General features: G+C 41.0%; 1 protein-coding gene across 1 annotated transcript in view; it reads left to right on the top strand.

Moving 5' to 3' along the window:
* ubxn11 (UBX domain protein 11) overlaps positions 1-17,155 on the top strand; it is a 51,063-nt gene that overhangs the window by 24,337 nt on the left and 9,571 nt on the right. The window contains exons 3-7 of the mRNA XM_048612938.1: positions 2,374-2,591; positions 5,893-5,970; positions 8,865-9,012; positions 12,604-12,707; positions 14,314-14,384. Of these exons, the coding sequence (XP_048468895.1) occupies positions 2,374-2,591; positions 5,893-5,970; positions 8,865-9,012; positions 12,604-12,707; positions 14,314-14,384 (619 nt within the window). The remainder of the gene's footprint in view (positions 1-2,373; positions 2,592-5,892; positions 5,971-8,864; positions 9,013-12,603; positions 12,708-14,313; positions 14,385-17,155) is intronic.

The raw sequence follows: 17,155 nt of genomic DNA, 5'->3' as shown, positions 1-17,155 counted from the left end.
CTGTGTGGAGTTTGCACATTCTCCCCGTGTCTGCGTGGGTTTCTTCCAGGTACTCCGGTTTCCTCCTACAGTCCAAAGATGTGCAGGTTAGTTGGATTTGCCAGGCTAAATTGCCCATAGAGTCCAGGGATGTGCAGGCTAGATGGATTAGCCATGGAAAATGCAGGGTTACGGGGTATATGAGCTGGGTCTGGGTGGGATGCTCTTCAGAGAGTTAGTGTAAACTCGATGGTCCAAATGGCCTGCTTCCACACTGTGGAAATTCTATGATTCAATTTCAACCTACTATATATTTGTTGCAATTCAGATAATTAATAACAATTACATGTAGAAATGTCTAACTTCTATCAGTTTCTAAGTTCTTTTTCTGCTCAATTTTCCAGTATCTTGAGGTATTCACAAGTTGGGCATTCGAAACTCCCATGCTTCTGTGTAAAGCCAAAAACTGCAGAAAAACTACCCTCTATTTTGAGTGCGGTTCCTGCACAATAAGAAATGTTGGGCTAAGTGTTTTAGAAGAAATAGAAGTACAGCCTCTCACCAGCTACACTCAGAAGCTTGTCTTAGAGGAGGAATTTCTGACAATGTCTGTAGGTCATAAGCTCTTTATTGTATCTGACCCTAGATTGTCTAAGCAGAAAGCAGTTAGCATTGAGGTATTTTCCTGAGTCGGCAGTCTCAGGACTGTAATCTCTCCTTCACTTCGTTTCTTCTTTCTTTCCTTCCTCACTTCTATTTCTCACTTCCCACCACTTTCTTGTTTTCTTCCGTGTCTCCATCCTCACCAAAGCCTTATTTTCAATCTGTGATACAAACTCCTCTATATAGCCAATGACTCCAACCCCCTTGCAGGCATGCGTGTGAAGCTGACCCAGATTGTATACAACCTTGGTGTCATATTTGATTCCAAGAAATGCTTTTAAATTAATCAGTGGCATCACCAAGACCATCTACATCAATTACTATAACAGCCCAACCTTGTACCTGCTTGCCAAAAGCCACATCCATACCTTTTCTTACTTCCAGACTTGATTATTCCAACACATTGATGGTAAGCCTGTAATGTTTCACCCTTATAAACTCAAGGTCATCTCAAACTCTGTCTGTTCTCATGTTTGTCGAGCCCCATTTGCTCATACCTTGTTCGTACCACATTTGGCTCCTGGTTAAGCAACACTTCATATTTATAATTTTTGTTCTTATTCCCAAATCCCTTGCATAGAATTTCTTTCCCTAACTTTGTAATCTCCTCTTTCTGAGATCTCTATATTCACTAATTATGATTCTTGATTTTAATTGCTCCATAATTTAATTGCTCCACTAGAGGTGCCTAGATCTTAAACCTTAGAACACCATTCCTAAACCTCTCCATCTCTCTAGTTCTCTAATATTAAGATAATGCTTAAATCCTACATTTTGCTTCAAGATTTTGATCATCTGCCCTAATATCTGTTTATGTAGCTTAGTGACAAACTTTGTTTCTGTAGCGTCCTTTGGCACTTTATATTATATTATAGGCACCATATAAATGTAAAGTGTTGTTCCACCATCACACCTGTCTTTTTCTTCTTTGTCTTGTTCTCCTTCTCCCTCTCCGATGCTACAGCTGAGATAGAAACGCTATGAATACAGACTTTGAATTTTTTTTTCCAGTTTTAGGCTTCTGCTGTCCACAAACTTCAGCTTAACCAGAATACACCCTCACATGTGCTATTTCATGCTGGCGTCTGTGTTTTATGGATAATTCACCAGTACATCAAATTCACCAGTACATCAAATTCACCTTCAAATCCCTCCATGATCCCAGCTCACTACACTTCAGTGATCATTTTCAGCCACATATACCTACCATCACTCTCTGCTCCCTTCACTCTTGGCTACAGCTTGTTTCCACCATTCCCCTATAGGTGGTCATTTTATCAGCCACTAGTGTCCATCCTTGGAAAATTTACATTGGACCTCATAATTATCCTCTCCTTTGGTTCCAAAACACATCTTTTTGACCGATTCTTTCAAAATTCTGTCTTCATTTCTTCTCCCACTCATGATCTACAATGTATTGCAAGATGCCCCTGTCCCTTGAGGATCACAACAGACATACAGAGATATTCCATTGAATTATATAAAAGTTCTCAGCACGGAAATAGGGCAGTGAGCTCAACTGGTGCAAGATTATGCTCCACGTGAGCTACCTCTACGCTACTTCGACTAACCTTATCAGCATATTGTATTACTCTTTTTTTAACATGTGTATATGTAGCTTCTGCCTGAATGCAATGCATTATTTCTTTATCTGTGTGGAACTCACTCTTACAAGACACTGGTGGTTACTTTCACTCTCATGCTGTTTCTTACATCCGTATATGTTCACAGGTGATGCAGCTTTGGAACCTTTTCAAATGGACTTTGATTTGGTTCTAGAAAATATAAAAGACTTGAATGTTCTGGCTGGTGAAGGCGAAGCTAGGGTGGAACACATCACAGGCGGAGCTCGGCTAAAGAGACCAGACCCTGTACCACTCTCACTCTTCAAGAATGGAATTGTGATGTTTAATGGTCCATTCAGATCATATGATGAACCTTCAACTCAGGTAAAGCACAGATTGTAAACAGTCTTATACCACCTAAAGTTTAAGACCGCCTAATTTGCATGGTGTTGTGTTATGGGAAAATAACCAATGACACATACTGTGTATACAGACTGCATATGATGTAGTCAGTCTATAATGTTTATGTATGAAAATGGGATGACAAATAATGCACATAGAAATCCAAGCTTTATAAATAGAGACATAAAGTACAAAAGGAACCTTTATAAAACATTGGTTATGTACTATCTGAAGCATAGGTCCAATTTTATGCACCATTTATTAGAGAAATTTATTAGAGTGGTACTAGGCACAAAGGACTTCAGTTACATGGATAGTCTGGAGAAACTGAGGTTGTTCTTGCAAGAGTGGAGACTGGTATTTGAATCCCACGACTGCAGATGGTGGAATTTAAATTCAATAAAATCTGCCTTTAGAAGTCCAATGATGACCATGAGACCATTGTCAAATGATCATAAAAAACAATCTTGTTCACAAATGCCTTTTAGGAAAGGAAAACTGCCATCCTTATCTGATCTGGCCAACATGTGACTCCAGATCTGTGTGATTGACTTTTAACTGCCCTCTGAAATGGTCTAGCAAGCCACTTAGTTGGATCACCACTAGAAAGAAAAAGGATTGAAGCTTGACATACCACTTAGGATTTGACTAAGGCACCAGAAGCGACAACGACAAGCACACACTATCAACCCTTCAAAGTCCTCCTTACTATCATATGACGGCTAGTGCCAAAACTGAGCGAACGGTCTCACAGGCCAGTCAAGTAAGAGTCTGACTCACAGAATCATATCTTACAGACAATTCCCCAGACAACATCATACAATCTCTGTGTATGCTCTGTGCCATTGTTAGGGAAGATCCAGCAGAAGTGTGGCATACTGGTAAACAGTCAGGAGGCAGTTACATAGAACATAGAACAGTAAAGCACAGTACAGGTCCTTCAGCCCATGATGTTGTGCCGACCTATTATCCTACTAAGATCAATCTACCCTGCACACCCTATATTTTACTATCCTCCATGTGCCGATCCAAGAGTAGTTTAAAAGTTGCCCTGGGAGTCCTCAAATTTGATTCTAGATGCCATGAAATCGTATGGCATTAGATCAGACATGGATCAGACATGGCAGCACAGTGGTTAGCACTGCTGTCTCACAGCGCCAGGGATCTGGGTTCAATTCCACCCTCAGGCGACTGTCTGTGTGGAGTTTGCACATTATCCCTGTGTCTGTGTGGGTTTCCTCCAGGTGCTCCGGTTTCCTCCCACAGTCCAAAGATGTGCAGGCTAGGAGGATTGGCCATGCTAAATTGCCCGTGGTGTTCAGGGATGTGTAGATTAGGTGGGTTATAGGGGGATGGGTTTGGGTGGGTGCTCTGAGGGTCGGTGTGGACTTGTTGGGCTGAAGGGCCTGTTTCCACACTGTAGGGATTCTATGATCACAGACTGGTTCAGCAGCAATGATGTGAGGAGCGCAGCACTTTAGTGCAAAAGATTATGCTGAATCATTATCTTCAGCCACAGGTGCTGTGTGGATGATCTAACCGTCCTGAAATATTCTTCAAATAGTACTGAAATCATGTGCTGCAAAACTTTGGTGCCCCCAGCCAAGCTGTTCCGGTCTAGCAACAACACCTACCCAACAATGTGGAAAATTGTCTTATGTCCCATACACAAAAAGTAGATCAAATCCAACCCATCTAATTATCATCCATCAGTATATTCTTGAGCATCTGTAAGGTGATAGAAGGGGTCATCAATAGCTCTGACAAGCAGCACTTGCTCAGCAATCACCTGCTCAGTGATGCCCTGGGCCACTCAGCTCCTGACCTCATTACAGCCTGGGTTCAAACATGGACAAAAGAGCTGAATTTCAGAGGTGAGGTAAGAGTGACAGCCCTTGACTTTGAGACTTTTGACTGAGTTTGGCATCAAGGAGCCCTAGCAAAACTAGAATCAATGAAAATGATGGGGAAATTCTCTGTTAGTTGGAGTCATACCTGGCAAGAAGGAAGATGGTTATGGTAATCAGAGGTCAGCTCCAGGACACCTCCAGAGTATTGTCCTAGACCCAACCATCTTCAACTGCTTTATCAATAACCCCCTCTCCAACATAAGGTCAAAAGTAGGGATGTTTGCCGATGATTACATGATGTTCAGCAACATTTGCAGTTCCTCAGATACTAAAACAGTCTATGCTGAAATGCAGCAAGAATTGGACAATATCCAGATTTGGGCTGACCAGTGCCAAGTAACACTCCCCCACTTCTAGTATCCTCAGGGTTATCTCTAACCAGAAATTGTATTGGATGTGCCCTATTAGTACTGTGGCTACAGGAGTCCGAGGGTAATTGCAGTGTGTAATTCACATCTTGGCTCTTCAAGTTTGTCCACCATCTACAAGGAACGAGTATGATGCAATACTTCGAACTTGCCTGAAAGAGTGCAGCTCCAGTAATCTTGACACCATTTGGGACAAAGCAGCCTGTTGGGTTGACTCCACATCCTCAAACATTCAGCCCCTCCGCCACCGATGAGCAGTTGTAGCAGTGTATACCATTTACAAGATGCAATGCAGAAATTCACTAAGGCTTCTTAAACAGCACCTTCCAGACCCATGACAACTACTATCTAGAAGGACAAGAGCAGTAGATATGTGGAAAACACCACCACCTGTAAGTTCCCCTCCAAGCAACTCACTATCTGACTTGGAAATATATTGCCACTGCGTCCTCGCTGGCAATGGGACAAAATCCTGGAACTTCCTTCCAAGGAACATTGTTGGTGTAAGTACACCAAATAGATTTCAATGGTTCATGAGGGCAGCTCACCAGCATGTGCTGAAATTCCGGTTATGAAGGTTGTATATAAATGTGAGTCTTTTTCATTTTTATATGAAACTGACAAAAAAACCGACTCTGTGTTGTTATGACCTGAAAAACACTGCCTGAAAGGTTGACGTAAGCAGATTCAGTTGTAACTATCAAAGGGAATTGATTAAGTACTTCCTTTTTATGAAAAGGAAAAGTTTGCAGCCTTGTGAGGAAGTTGCAAGGGTGTGAGACTAACTGAATTGTCCCATCAAAGTGGAGACATAGGTACCATATGTGAGTGGCCTCTTTCTGTGCCATATCATTATGTACAAAATGTTTATTATGCAGGAGCCTCAGTGGCTACATTGATTCCTGTTTATGTTGATTATGTTATCCAATTTTATGTCAGACATTATTGTGATCAGAAATAGTGACTTAACGCAAAACTTTTTCTTTCCCAATATTTTAATCTTAGCATTGCATGCAGGATATCATGGATGGATATTTCCCTTCTGAGCTGCAGAACAGGTACCCAGAAGGAGTTCCATTTAAGGTAAGTGAGTGAATAACAAAGTAATAGTACTGAAAAATTTAGGGGGAGATGTTGGCATAATGGTAATGTCACTTGGCTAGCAATTCAATGGCCCAGACGAGTCACCTGTGTTCCTGATACAACTGTCTTAATCAAGTAGCACCAGGGGTTGATTTATTTAATTCTTTAACAAAGGCTGAAGGAGTGTCATGTTGTGAATTTGGAACTTGCATTTATGTAGATCCTTTCATTGTCTCAGGACATCCCAAATTGCTTTACAGTTACAGAAGTACTTTGAAAGATGACAGGAGAAGTGCAGAGAGCAATAAATAAAACATACAGTTTTTCAGCTTTATTAATATTACATGGGGTACAAGAGCAAGGAGGTGATATTGAACTTGTACAAGACATTTGTTAGACTGCAGATGGAGTATTTTGTGCTAGTGTGGAGATCATATTATAGGAAAAATGTGAATGCATTGGAGAGAGTGCAGAATCAATTTACTGGAATGGTACCAGCTATAAGAATAAGGTTGAGAGAAGGTTGAGGGGAAATCTGACACTTTCAAAATCACGAGTAGGCTGAAGCTGTTTCCACTTGTGAATGAAACAAGAATGAGAGAGAACAAGAAAAGATTTAAAGTGATGTGCAAACAAAGCATTCCATACCCTAAGAACTCACACAGTGAGTTCTTAGGGTATGGAATGCAGTACCTGGAATAATGGAGGAGGCATTCAAGAGGGCACAGCATGGTTTTTTGGACAGTAATACAGGTATATGGGGAAAAGGTAGGAGTATGCACTAGATAATAGAGTTGGTGCAGGCACATTGGGCCAAATGGCCTCCTCTTCGCTGTAGTAATTCTGATAAAATTTCTGTTACATTGAAGAACTTCTTTCAGCCAATTTGTGCCCAACAATATTCCACAAACAATAATATAAATGAACAGGACATCTGTTTTGCTCATTTAGGAAGAGGGATAGACATTGGTCAGGACACCCAGGGAGAGCTTTCCTTCTGTACCTCAACATTGTGGCCATGGGCTATTTCATGTCCATGTGAAGGACAGCTGAGCCCTTAGTTTAACATCTTGTCAGAAAGACAGGACCTCATGCATTGCAGTATCCCTTCAATACTAGAAGTGGCAACCTGAAATTTATACTCCAGTCTCTCTGGAATGGGGCTCAAAACCACAACGTCTGATACAGAAGTATGAGTACTACTCACTGAGCCAGAGAGCCGTGGGCTATACCTAATTAGCCATGGATAAACTAATACTACCAATATTTTGGTGGAGTAGTAGAAGGGGGACTGGGAATGGTTAGAAAGAATAATTATCTTCATCGCGTGTATTTATTGAGGAAAACAAGTGTAGGCTGTACACAACTAAGTTGGTTGCAAGATGAAGTGGTTGGTTTTGGGAGGTTAGGATGCATACAACTTTCTGAAACAGATTTGGTAATCTTATGCTGTTGGTCTAGGTGCATTACTAGGAGGTGGAAGGTTGGATTGGCTATGACACAGAAAGTTGAGAATGTTCTGACTGAGCCCCAGATAACAATAAAACCCAGACTTCATTCATATCCTTACCAACAGAAAGCTTGCCAGTTATCTGATGTTGGTCAGGTGGGGTTTGCTTGCTGAGACAGATGGGAAATTTACTTGGACCTTTTAGTCATTCAGAAACTCTAGCCCAGTATGAGCTCCAATAAAGTTGTATAAATTAATGATTGCTGTGTTAGACTGTAGAATGGAGCTTTCAGTGAATTACTCCTGGAAATGACTGAAAACTTCGCAAAAATTTGGCTCTCTAATATACTCAGGTTTAAAACGAAGCAGAAAATCTATTTGCTGTATACATTAAACAGTGCAAGTATTGTTGTAGGTATTTGTAATGAGTTGCAAGAAGTCCTGTTGCCACAGACTGGTCATTGTTAGTTGACATACTCTGTTCCAGCAAGATATGTCTTGTGAGCCCATCCCCATTTAATGGAAATTTGCTATACTAGAAGATCCTAGATTGGATCTACAATATGATCTCACTGAGATATAGGCTGGATGTAACATTGTTCTCAGCACCCTAGCTTGACAGGAAATAGATCGGACCCGATTTTCCATGTTGTTCACTGTTAAGTGACCCCTAACCACAACTCCTGCTGTCAGGAATAGATATATGGATTACAGATGAGTCGCAAGCTCAACTAAGATGCCTTCCAGCACTGAATGGTACACCATCGTACTCTGCCTTGGCTCACACATGATGTGGAGATGCCAGTGTTGGACTGGGGTGGACAAGTTCAGCAGTTACACAACACCAGGTTATAGTCCAACAGGTTTATTTGAAATCTCAAGCTTTTGGAGCACTGCTCCTTTGAAGGAGCAGCATTTCGAAAGCTTGTGATTTCAAGTAAATCTGTTGGACTACAACCTGGTGTCATGTGACTTCTGACCTTGGCTCACACATGAAGAGTGACCCTTGCTTATGAGCTACCTGGATGGGGAACAGTACCCACAGAACTAATCCTTGATACAACTCACTGACCGCAACGTTGGAATTAGAATGTTCCTTAACCATTCCTGTGAGCACTCAATGAACTTTGTTGAATGGAAAGAGTCATATTGTCAAGTTGGTCATATCAGCCCTAGGCATGAGTTGAAAGTGTCTGGATTTGTTTGTCTCGTGGTCACCTACTTCACAACTGCAAGAAGTCAAGGATGAATCAACAAGGCAGGGTGTGTTAGGGAATTGTGGTTATAGGCCAGTCACAAGATAGGATTGGGAGCTACATTCCTCTTTGTGTGGAGAATAATTTTTAAAAAATGCATTTGTTCCCAAAAATCCCTTGGAGGCACTGTATATAGAGCAGAGTCATATCTAACCCACAAATGTCTTTGTGGTTTGTGCCCTGAATAGGTGACTGACAGGCGAGATCTGATCTTCCGGGACAGACAGTCACATGCAGAATTCCCTGGCATGGGACAAACGATAGAAGGCTGCTGTACCCCTCGAGTCTCCAAACAGCAGGATTGTGGGGTTGTAAAGGAGACAAGTGAAATTCCAGGTAGGTATGAGTGGAGGATCACTCTGAATGAACTGTTGCTGGCCACTCACTCAGGCTGTTGATAAGGAGGTGCCTGACTTTGTCTCTGTATCTATCGACTTTTTTTCAGTGTTGCATCTGTTTAATTATAAACACTGAAGAATTTTAGTAAGATAGTGAGCTAACTTAACACTTTTTATGGATTTTCCTGAGTCACCCACTTACCATGTCTCTCAAACTCCTGCAGAATTGTCAGAGAGGGGGGTGAAATCCCACTTTTGTGGGGTACAAAATGGATTAACTGCCAGGTTTACACCTGGCCACTAAACATCCTTCTGTCACAAATGCTATTACATCCAGCTAATTTTTCTTAGCTGCTGAAGTTGTCAAAGATATGTTCTAATCGAGCTGTTCAGGGATATTATTATGTACCTCCCGAGCAAATAGGACTAAGAATGCAGGCCTCCTGACCCATGGGTAGGAACAGTACCATTGTACCACATGTGTCCTTCTGAGTTGAAGTTGACAAAATGGAAATTTCTGAATTTCTCCCAGCTGATGAAAACTAGCTCTCACCAACTTCAAAGAATTGCCTGATACTGAACCCCTGAAATCGCCTGTGACTGTACCTGTTTTATGCCCATCTTCTGCCCCCAAACCTCTCAAGGATGTCCTCAATAATAGCAGCTTGCACTTTAATAGCACCTTTAACTGTAAGATCCCCATTCTTGGAGTCTACAAGTTTATCATTCTTATATATTTCAAGTAAAAGTACACAGGACACAGGACATAGAAATTCCATTGATAAGATTTTATCATATCTTTAAGGCTGATTCAAAACCGGCTCTACTGCATACGATCTGATGTTTGTTATAAAATCACTACAATGTGAGCAGTAAACTAATAATATTACAATATATATTTGGCACTCTTCAAATCTCTGGCATCTACCTGCCCCATGTCTGGAGAAGATTGGAAGATTATGGCAAATTCATCTGCTATCTCCATCTCTGAACATTTTGGTATCATTACATTATCTAGTACAGAATGATAGCACCATCTAAAAACGCAGGATTACTATAGAATGTTACAGTTCAGCAAGTTTTAACAGAAACCAAGTGGCTTTCCCATCCAGCTGCTCTTAGCCTTTCAAAGTATGATGGTAATTTTGGTTGGTACATTTTGAGCGGAAAGTACTCTAAAGTATGTATACACTAAAATTCTACAGCACAGGCATTTTATTGCTAACTTATTCCATGTTATCAGTAATAGCCTGATGTTTTTTTTTGTCTTCTTCTGGGTAAGGTCTAATGATGTTTGGAGCAAAATTACTGCAGATGCTGGAATCTGTACTGAAAACAAAACATCCATGGACAGAAAGCAAGCTAACCGAATCTGAACTATCAACATCCTTCCTCCCCCATCACTCCATTCCCCACGTCATTACTGCATTAATGCAGCCCCCTCCACACTTCACTTCAGCTGTGATGAAGAGTCATCCAGACTTGAAATGTTACCTTGCTTTCTTTCCATGGATGCTGCCTGACACGCTGTGATCTCCAGCACTTTTTGTTTTCAGTAATAATGATGTTTGGGACTGATTCATTCATTCATTCTGCCACATGAACGGGCAGAGGTGACAGGTCAGATTTTTGAAACGTGTCAGTATTTGTGGAACAGCTCCTTTCAGTCGTCCCCTAAACTAAGATATACTTGCTTATGCACTTTAGCAATATTGTGAAGGTACATGTTTTTAACTAAGTGCTTGACCTATTTAGCAGCTAGTAAACATTTTGGAAGACCCTGCCTCTCCAAAAATTCTCCCACCAATAAAAGCAATTATACCTACAGTTCTTGTACTCCTGTGGGAAGGCCAGTAATTCCTGATTAAGTCAGAACATGTCTTATTCTTTTTTTATATATCAAAATTCCTACATTTGTTCTGTGTCCATGTCTAGAATTACTTTTTGATGACAGTGGTTGGTGAACTAATTAATTCTCATTCCCAGATCAAGTGCTCAGAGGTGGGAGATATCCCAGCTCCACAAACTCAATCTTTAAGTTTGGCTGCCCGCACTTCCCAGTTTTGGTCTGATGTTGCAGACTCAGTTGGGAGTTGGGCCAGGTCACCAAGAAAGATCTAAGGGGCTGCTAGTTTCTGAGGCAGGCTGGCAGACACATGCCCTGGAACTTCAGTGCTGTTGTTATAAAGCAGAGGTTGACACCACCCCCCTCTGAGAACGAAAACCAAAACACCCAAAGAGGAGCACTTTGCCGTATAATCTGTAAAAGGAATGTGAAAAGTGGTGTAACCTGCCATTCAGTAACTTATAGTGTTACATAAAATAAATCCCTGACATTCACTTTAAAATCGACAAGTAACAATTTATTTTTCTAACTGTAACAGTGAACAAATTATCTACTATTAACAAAGCAAATAAATCCCTTCTAACTACTAACTATTCCCTGTATTCTTCCTCTACTTCCGTCAGTGTGGTTTCTATCCATCATCTCTCTCTCTTTCACTGCAACCTTAATGTCTCTACATCCTCAGGCCTGCTCAGTGCCCATTTGTTCACCATTTTCATTAATCAACAATCAGAAATCATTGTTGTGAAAGCTCCTCCTCCATATTAAAGCCCAACTTCCACACTGCAGCTTCCACCCTCATTCTGCATCAAACGTCTCATGAGGCTTACCCGGCATGAGGTTATTGCGACTCTCTTGACAGGGAGCAGGATGTCACAGTCTCCAGGGTGCAGGACCCTGGGGAAAGTGTGTGGCTCAGTAGGGAGCGGCCTCAGGTCTAAAAGAAACTCTATCTCTGCGAATTTCCCGTGACTGATAACTGCATTTAAAAAAAAAATTACACTGAGAGGAAAGGGAGGCCACATGAAAGGCAGAGACACTCTTTAACATGATGAATCAAGCGTGTAAACATCTGTTGGAGGCTTTGCGTTCCAAGAATTTAACAACTTTTAATGTGGGCACAGCAGGTGTTTGTTTCAACAAAGCACATAGCAGGTCCATACCACCCCATTTCACTGAACATGGCTGATCCCATCTCTGCTCTCCCAGGTGCTTGTGGCAGGGTGTGGTGCTGAGTACTGGAGGAAGTGAAAGGAGGGAGGGGGGAATGAAGATGGTAACTGATAGATGCACTATATATTTGTAGAAGGTGTATGTGTGGGCTGTGTATTTGCGAGTTAAAGGGGAGACCAGATTTTTGCCAAGACAAAGACCCTCTCCATTGTGGAGAAAATAGTGGAAGCCGTCAGACATCTCAAAAATCCTGCCCCGAACCCAACCTTTCCCATTTATGGAGGGGATGAGGGCACCATCATTTACACAAACACACTTCAATGAGGCAGCTGTCCATATGAGTGGCTGGTTTGCTCCACTCAAATCAGATTTTGAAGTCCTTGATATCTAGAACTTGGAGTATGGAGGTTAGAATAAGTTAGAGGAGCTGATTATTTTTGAAGGGAAAGCTAAGCATGAAAACAAAGGCATTGAAAACTGCTCTACAGGGTTTTGCGAGCAGATTGGTGAAGTGGGAAATGAGGATACCTAAATAGAATAATTAAAAATTGTTCCTCTCTTGCTTTTAAGGCCCAAAGCTGTCAGCGGATCAGTTTCTGAACAAACTGCCTAAAACTATCATCCGGGCTGGGAAGGTGATTGACATCAGAGGAGACATCAGAGACATTCTTCAGGTAACTGTGTGGGGCAGGCTAGGGGCCAAGGGGAATCCTTCTTAGCTGCAAATTTGTAGCACATTAGGTAGGGGAGGGTTCAACCAAACCTGTCGACTCATGCTGTCCAGGCTCCGACATGAAGAGTTATCGCTCAATTTACAACTTCAGGCACCCACAGAGGCTCTGTTTAATGCAGCACAGTCCTTCTTGACATACAATCGCTGTTATAAGGTCACAAATGTGGCAACTAATATGCAGCCAGCAATATCCTACAAACGGCTGTTGATCCTTTTTGGTGATGGGACTGAGGAAGGAGTTTCCTTCTCTCCAAACTCTGGAATTTTGAACATCCACCTGATCTGACAGACAGAGCTTCAGTTTAATGCCTCACCTAGAAGATGGAACCCCTCAGCATCTCTCACCCAGCAAATACTCTAAAGAAAATATTACCACATTAATTTATTGAAACAGTTGTACCACAAGATGAGATCATCACGGTTCTCAATGACCATAAGCAATCTGCTTTTGTCTTTCAAGGGTCCGAGACTCAAACAAGAGAAACCCACTTTTTGTGAATAGCGCTCAGTGAGACAGGCCTTGAGTCACCACAAGAGTGGGAGTTGTGGCTGCTTATCAACAGGAAAAGGTGTGCTGAGACATTATATGTTGAAACTCCTGCTGAAGGTCACACTGCAGGCGGTTAAGCACAGAGATTCAGTGCCACTTCTTTATCAGAGCTGGTAGGCTTTTTAACATCAGTGGATGTCCAAAAAGATAAAGGGTTTTTGCACAGTGCAGTGAAAAGTGTCCCTGTAAACACTCAGTCCCAGGCAAACCAGTACTGGAGAATACTGCCTGACTATCTGCAGGTTTCTTAGTGCTACTCTGAGTGATATTTGATCTTTTAAGAGTCAGACAGGCTCAGTCACTTAGTATTTGTTTTGCTTCTGTGGCAGACAGTTGTGAGATCATAGTCCCACCCCAGTGATTTGAACACAAAATCCAGGCTGATAGTGCCAAAACAGTACTGAGGGAGTGCTGCACTGTCAGAGTTGCTGTCTTTCAGAGACGTTACTGTGAGGCCTTTTCTGTCCTCCCAGGGACTTAATTTACTGCTGCATATAAACCATCACCTGAACTGCTCAATTAGATTCTCGTCCATAACACTTTCCATTTGCCTTTTGTTCAATATATAAACCAGGTGACACTCAATTACATTCCAGGCTGTAAAAACCAGGATCTGTTGCTGTTATTTCAGCCACCGGTGTTTGTTCAGCATCTCTGGGCACTGCCTCAATATTGTAATCAAAAATAAATAGTGTGCATCTGCTGCCACCTGGTGTTGATCATCAGGCATTGAATGTAAATAGTGTTAGAAGTACACAAAAGTTTCACAAATCACAAAACCTTGGTTTCCCAAAGATGAATCATTGCAGACAAACCTGAACCATCAAGGTTTGTCCTTCATTGCAAATGTCAGAGGAGATTCACAGTAAGTGTTGTTGCCACTATCCTAGCTTACTGGAGATTATGAAATGTACTGTATTCAGGAGTGAGGTTCTGGCTCCAAAGCTGGTATAATGAATAGCTTTGTTCTAATTGGTTTAATTTATTCCTTCTACAGGTCCCTCCCAAACCAGCCCATGAAAATACGATTCTGATTGAAACTCCAACTCTAGCAAAACTGAGAGAGAGGTACAGGTGTCACTGATGAAGTAGGAGGGCGGTTTGAATTACTTGGAATAGAAAAGTGTGGGCAGGAATCTGGGATCCTGTTTTGGAAGATAGGAAATAGGAGTAAGAGTTAGACTACTTCATTGATACCATCGAGTCATCAGTTTGATTATCCACTTCAAAGCCTCTCTTCCCACATTGTCTCCATTTCCCCTTACACCTTTGCTATTACAAATCTATTAGTGGTTACTTTAAACATATTCAATATCTGAGTTTCCACAGCCTTCCTTGGTAGAAAATTCCAAAGATTCACAACCCTCTGAGTAAAAACCAATCTCCTCATCTTGGTCCTAAGTGACTTCTCCTTATTCTGAAATGGTGTCCCCTGGTTCTGGACTCCCCAACCAGGAGGAACACCTTTCCTGCATTTACACCCTGCCTATCCCTTCAAATATTTTAAGTTTCAATGAGATAACCTCTCATTCTTCAAAACTCCAGAGAAAACAGGCCCAGATTCACCAATCTCTCTTCACAGAACAGTCCTGCCATCCCGGGAAGAAGTCTGTTGGAACTTCTTTGCACTCTGTCTGTGGCATTAATATCTTTCTTGAGAGAAAGAGTCAACACTGCACACAATACTCCAGGTGCAGTTCTTACAAACTTCTGTACTCAAATCCTGTTGCAATAAAGTCTAACATTCCATTAGCCTTCCTAACAGCTTGCTACACCTGCATTTCAGCATTTGGTAATTTATTGACAAGGACACCCTTTGTACATTTAAATTTTCTAATCTCTCACCATTTAAGGAATACTTTGCATATCTGTTTCTTCTACCAAAGTGGATAACATCACATTTTCCCACATCATATTCCATGTGCCATGTTCTTGTCTATTCATTAAGTGTGTTCAAATTCTCTTGAAATCACTTTGTCTTTCTCACAATGCACATTCCCGGTTAGTCTTGCATCATGTGCAAGTTTGGGAATGACCGACATCTCTTGATATATATTGTGGGCCCAATATTAATCCTCGTAGTCACCCTCTAGTCCACCAACATGAGAATGATTATTCCTACTCTATTTTCTGCCTGTGAGCTAATCTTTAAACCATATTGTTAAATTATTTCCTATCCCATGTGCTGTAGTTCTGTTAATCAACCTCATGTAGGGCACTTTATCAAAAGCCTTCTGAAAATCCAAGTGTACTACCATCAACCAATATCCTCCCCCTCTATCAACTCTATTAGTAACATCCTCAAAAAACTCTTAACAATTTCATCAAATGCAATTTTCATTCACAAATCCATGCTGACTATACCCAATTAGATTATTCAAATGTCTATTCATCACATCTTTTATAATAGTTTCGAACATTTTCCTTACTAATGATGTATAGCTAACAACTCAGGGGTTTCCCATTTTCTCTCTCCCTCCTTATATAGTAACAGCTGCTTTCTTCCAATCTGCTGTAGCTGATCCAGATTCAGTAGCATTTTGGATGATCACCAATGTGTCCACTGCCTCCATTGCCATCTTTTCAACACGCTAGGATGTAGAATATCAAGTCTTGAGGACCTATCACCTTTCAGTCCGATTCATTTCTCCAACACAACATTCTTACTAATTTTCTTAAAGTACTCATTTTCCCTAGTGCTTTGAATCTTATGTTGGGAGATTTCTTATGACTTATCATCCAGGACCAACACAAAGTAACCAGTTTTTCTATTCTCTGCTGTTTTTCTATTCCCCATCTGAAATTCTCCTGTCTCTGCTTTTAATGGACCGACATTTGTCTTAACAAAATGTTTCCCTTTTTACATCCCTATAGAAGCTTTTACAGTCTATTTTTATGATATTTTCTAATTTGCATTCATATTCCATTCTCCCTTTATCATTTGTTGTCCTCCTTTGATGTATTTTAAAATCCCCAGTCCTCAGGTTTATTACTGTTTCTGGAAACTCAATACGTCTTTTGTTTAAACTTATACAATCCTTAGCTTGCTTTGTTAAACACAGTAGACTGACTTTTTTGGTTGTTTTCTTCCTTGAAGAAGTGTATAGTTGCCATAAACTATGTAGCAATTCTTTAAAGACTTTCTGTTGCCCATTTCCTCTCATACATTTTAATCTGTTTTTCCCAAATGACCACTGGCAATTTGACCTTGTGCCTTCATAATTTTCTTTGCTTAAATTGTTGTCTATTTGGACCTTCAACATACTGTTCTAGAAAACTATCCCCTAGACAATCCACCAAAACATTAGCGCTCATCAGGTTACCCAGTCTAAATACAGATTGAAATCACCCATGATTATTGTTATTATCTTTTGCTGCATTTGTCAATAATCTGACGAAGACCATGCTGCATATCACCATTATTGATCAGTGTCTTTAAAACACATCTAACAATGTTGACTACTCCTTGCTTTTTCTTAGCTCCACCCAAATAGATTCCACACGTTATCCTTCCAATCTGAGATCCTCCCTTATTAATTTACTGAGCCCATCCATTACTATCAATGCAACATCATCTCCTTTTCCTTTTTGCCTGTTCTTCCTGAATATCAAATATCCTTGAATACTCTATTCCTAGTCCTGGTTATCCTGCAGATATGTTTCTGTAATGGCAATTAGATCATACCTATTTACTTCTGTGTCTTTAAATCATTTACTTTGTTGCAAATGCTGGAAAGACCTCAGTGGATCTATTTCAGAGCTCCCTTCCCCTCCCCATTTCTGAAGCAGGGTCCTGACGCGAAACTTCAATTTTCCTGCTCCTTCGATGCTGCCTGGCC

Source organism: Rhincodon typus, chromosome 27, assembly GCF_021869965.1.
Source record: "Rhincodon typus isolate 14 chromosome 27, sRhiTyp1.1, whole genome shotgun sequence".
Taxonomy (NCBI): domain Eukaryota; kingdom Metazoa; phylum Chordata; class Chondrichthyes; order Orectolobiformes; family Rhincodontidae; genus Rhincodon; species Rhincodon typus.
This window is presented reverse-complemented; position numbering and strand designations above follow the sequence as displayed.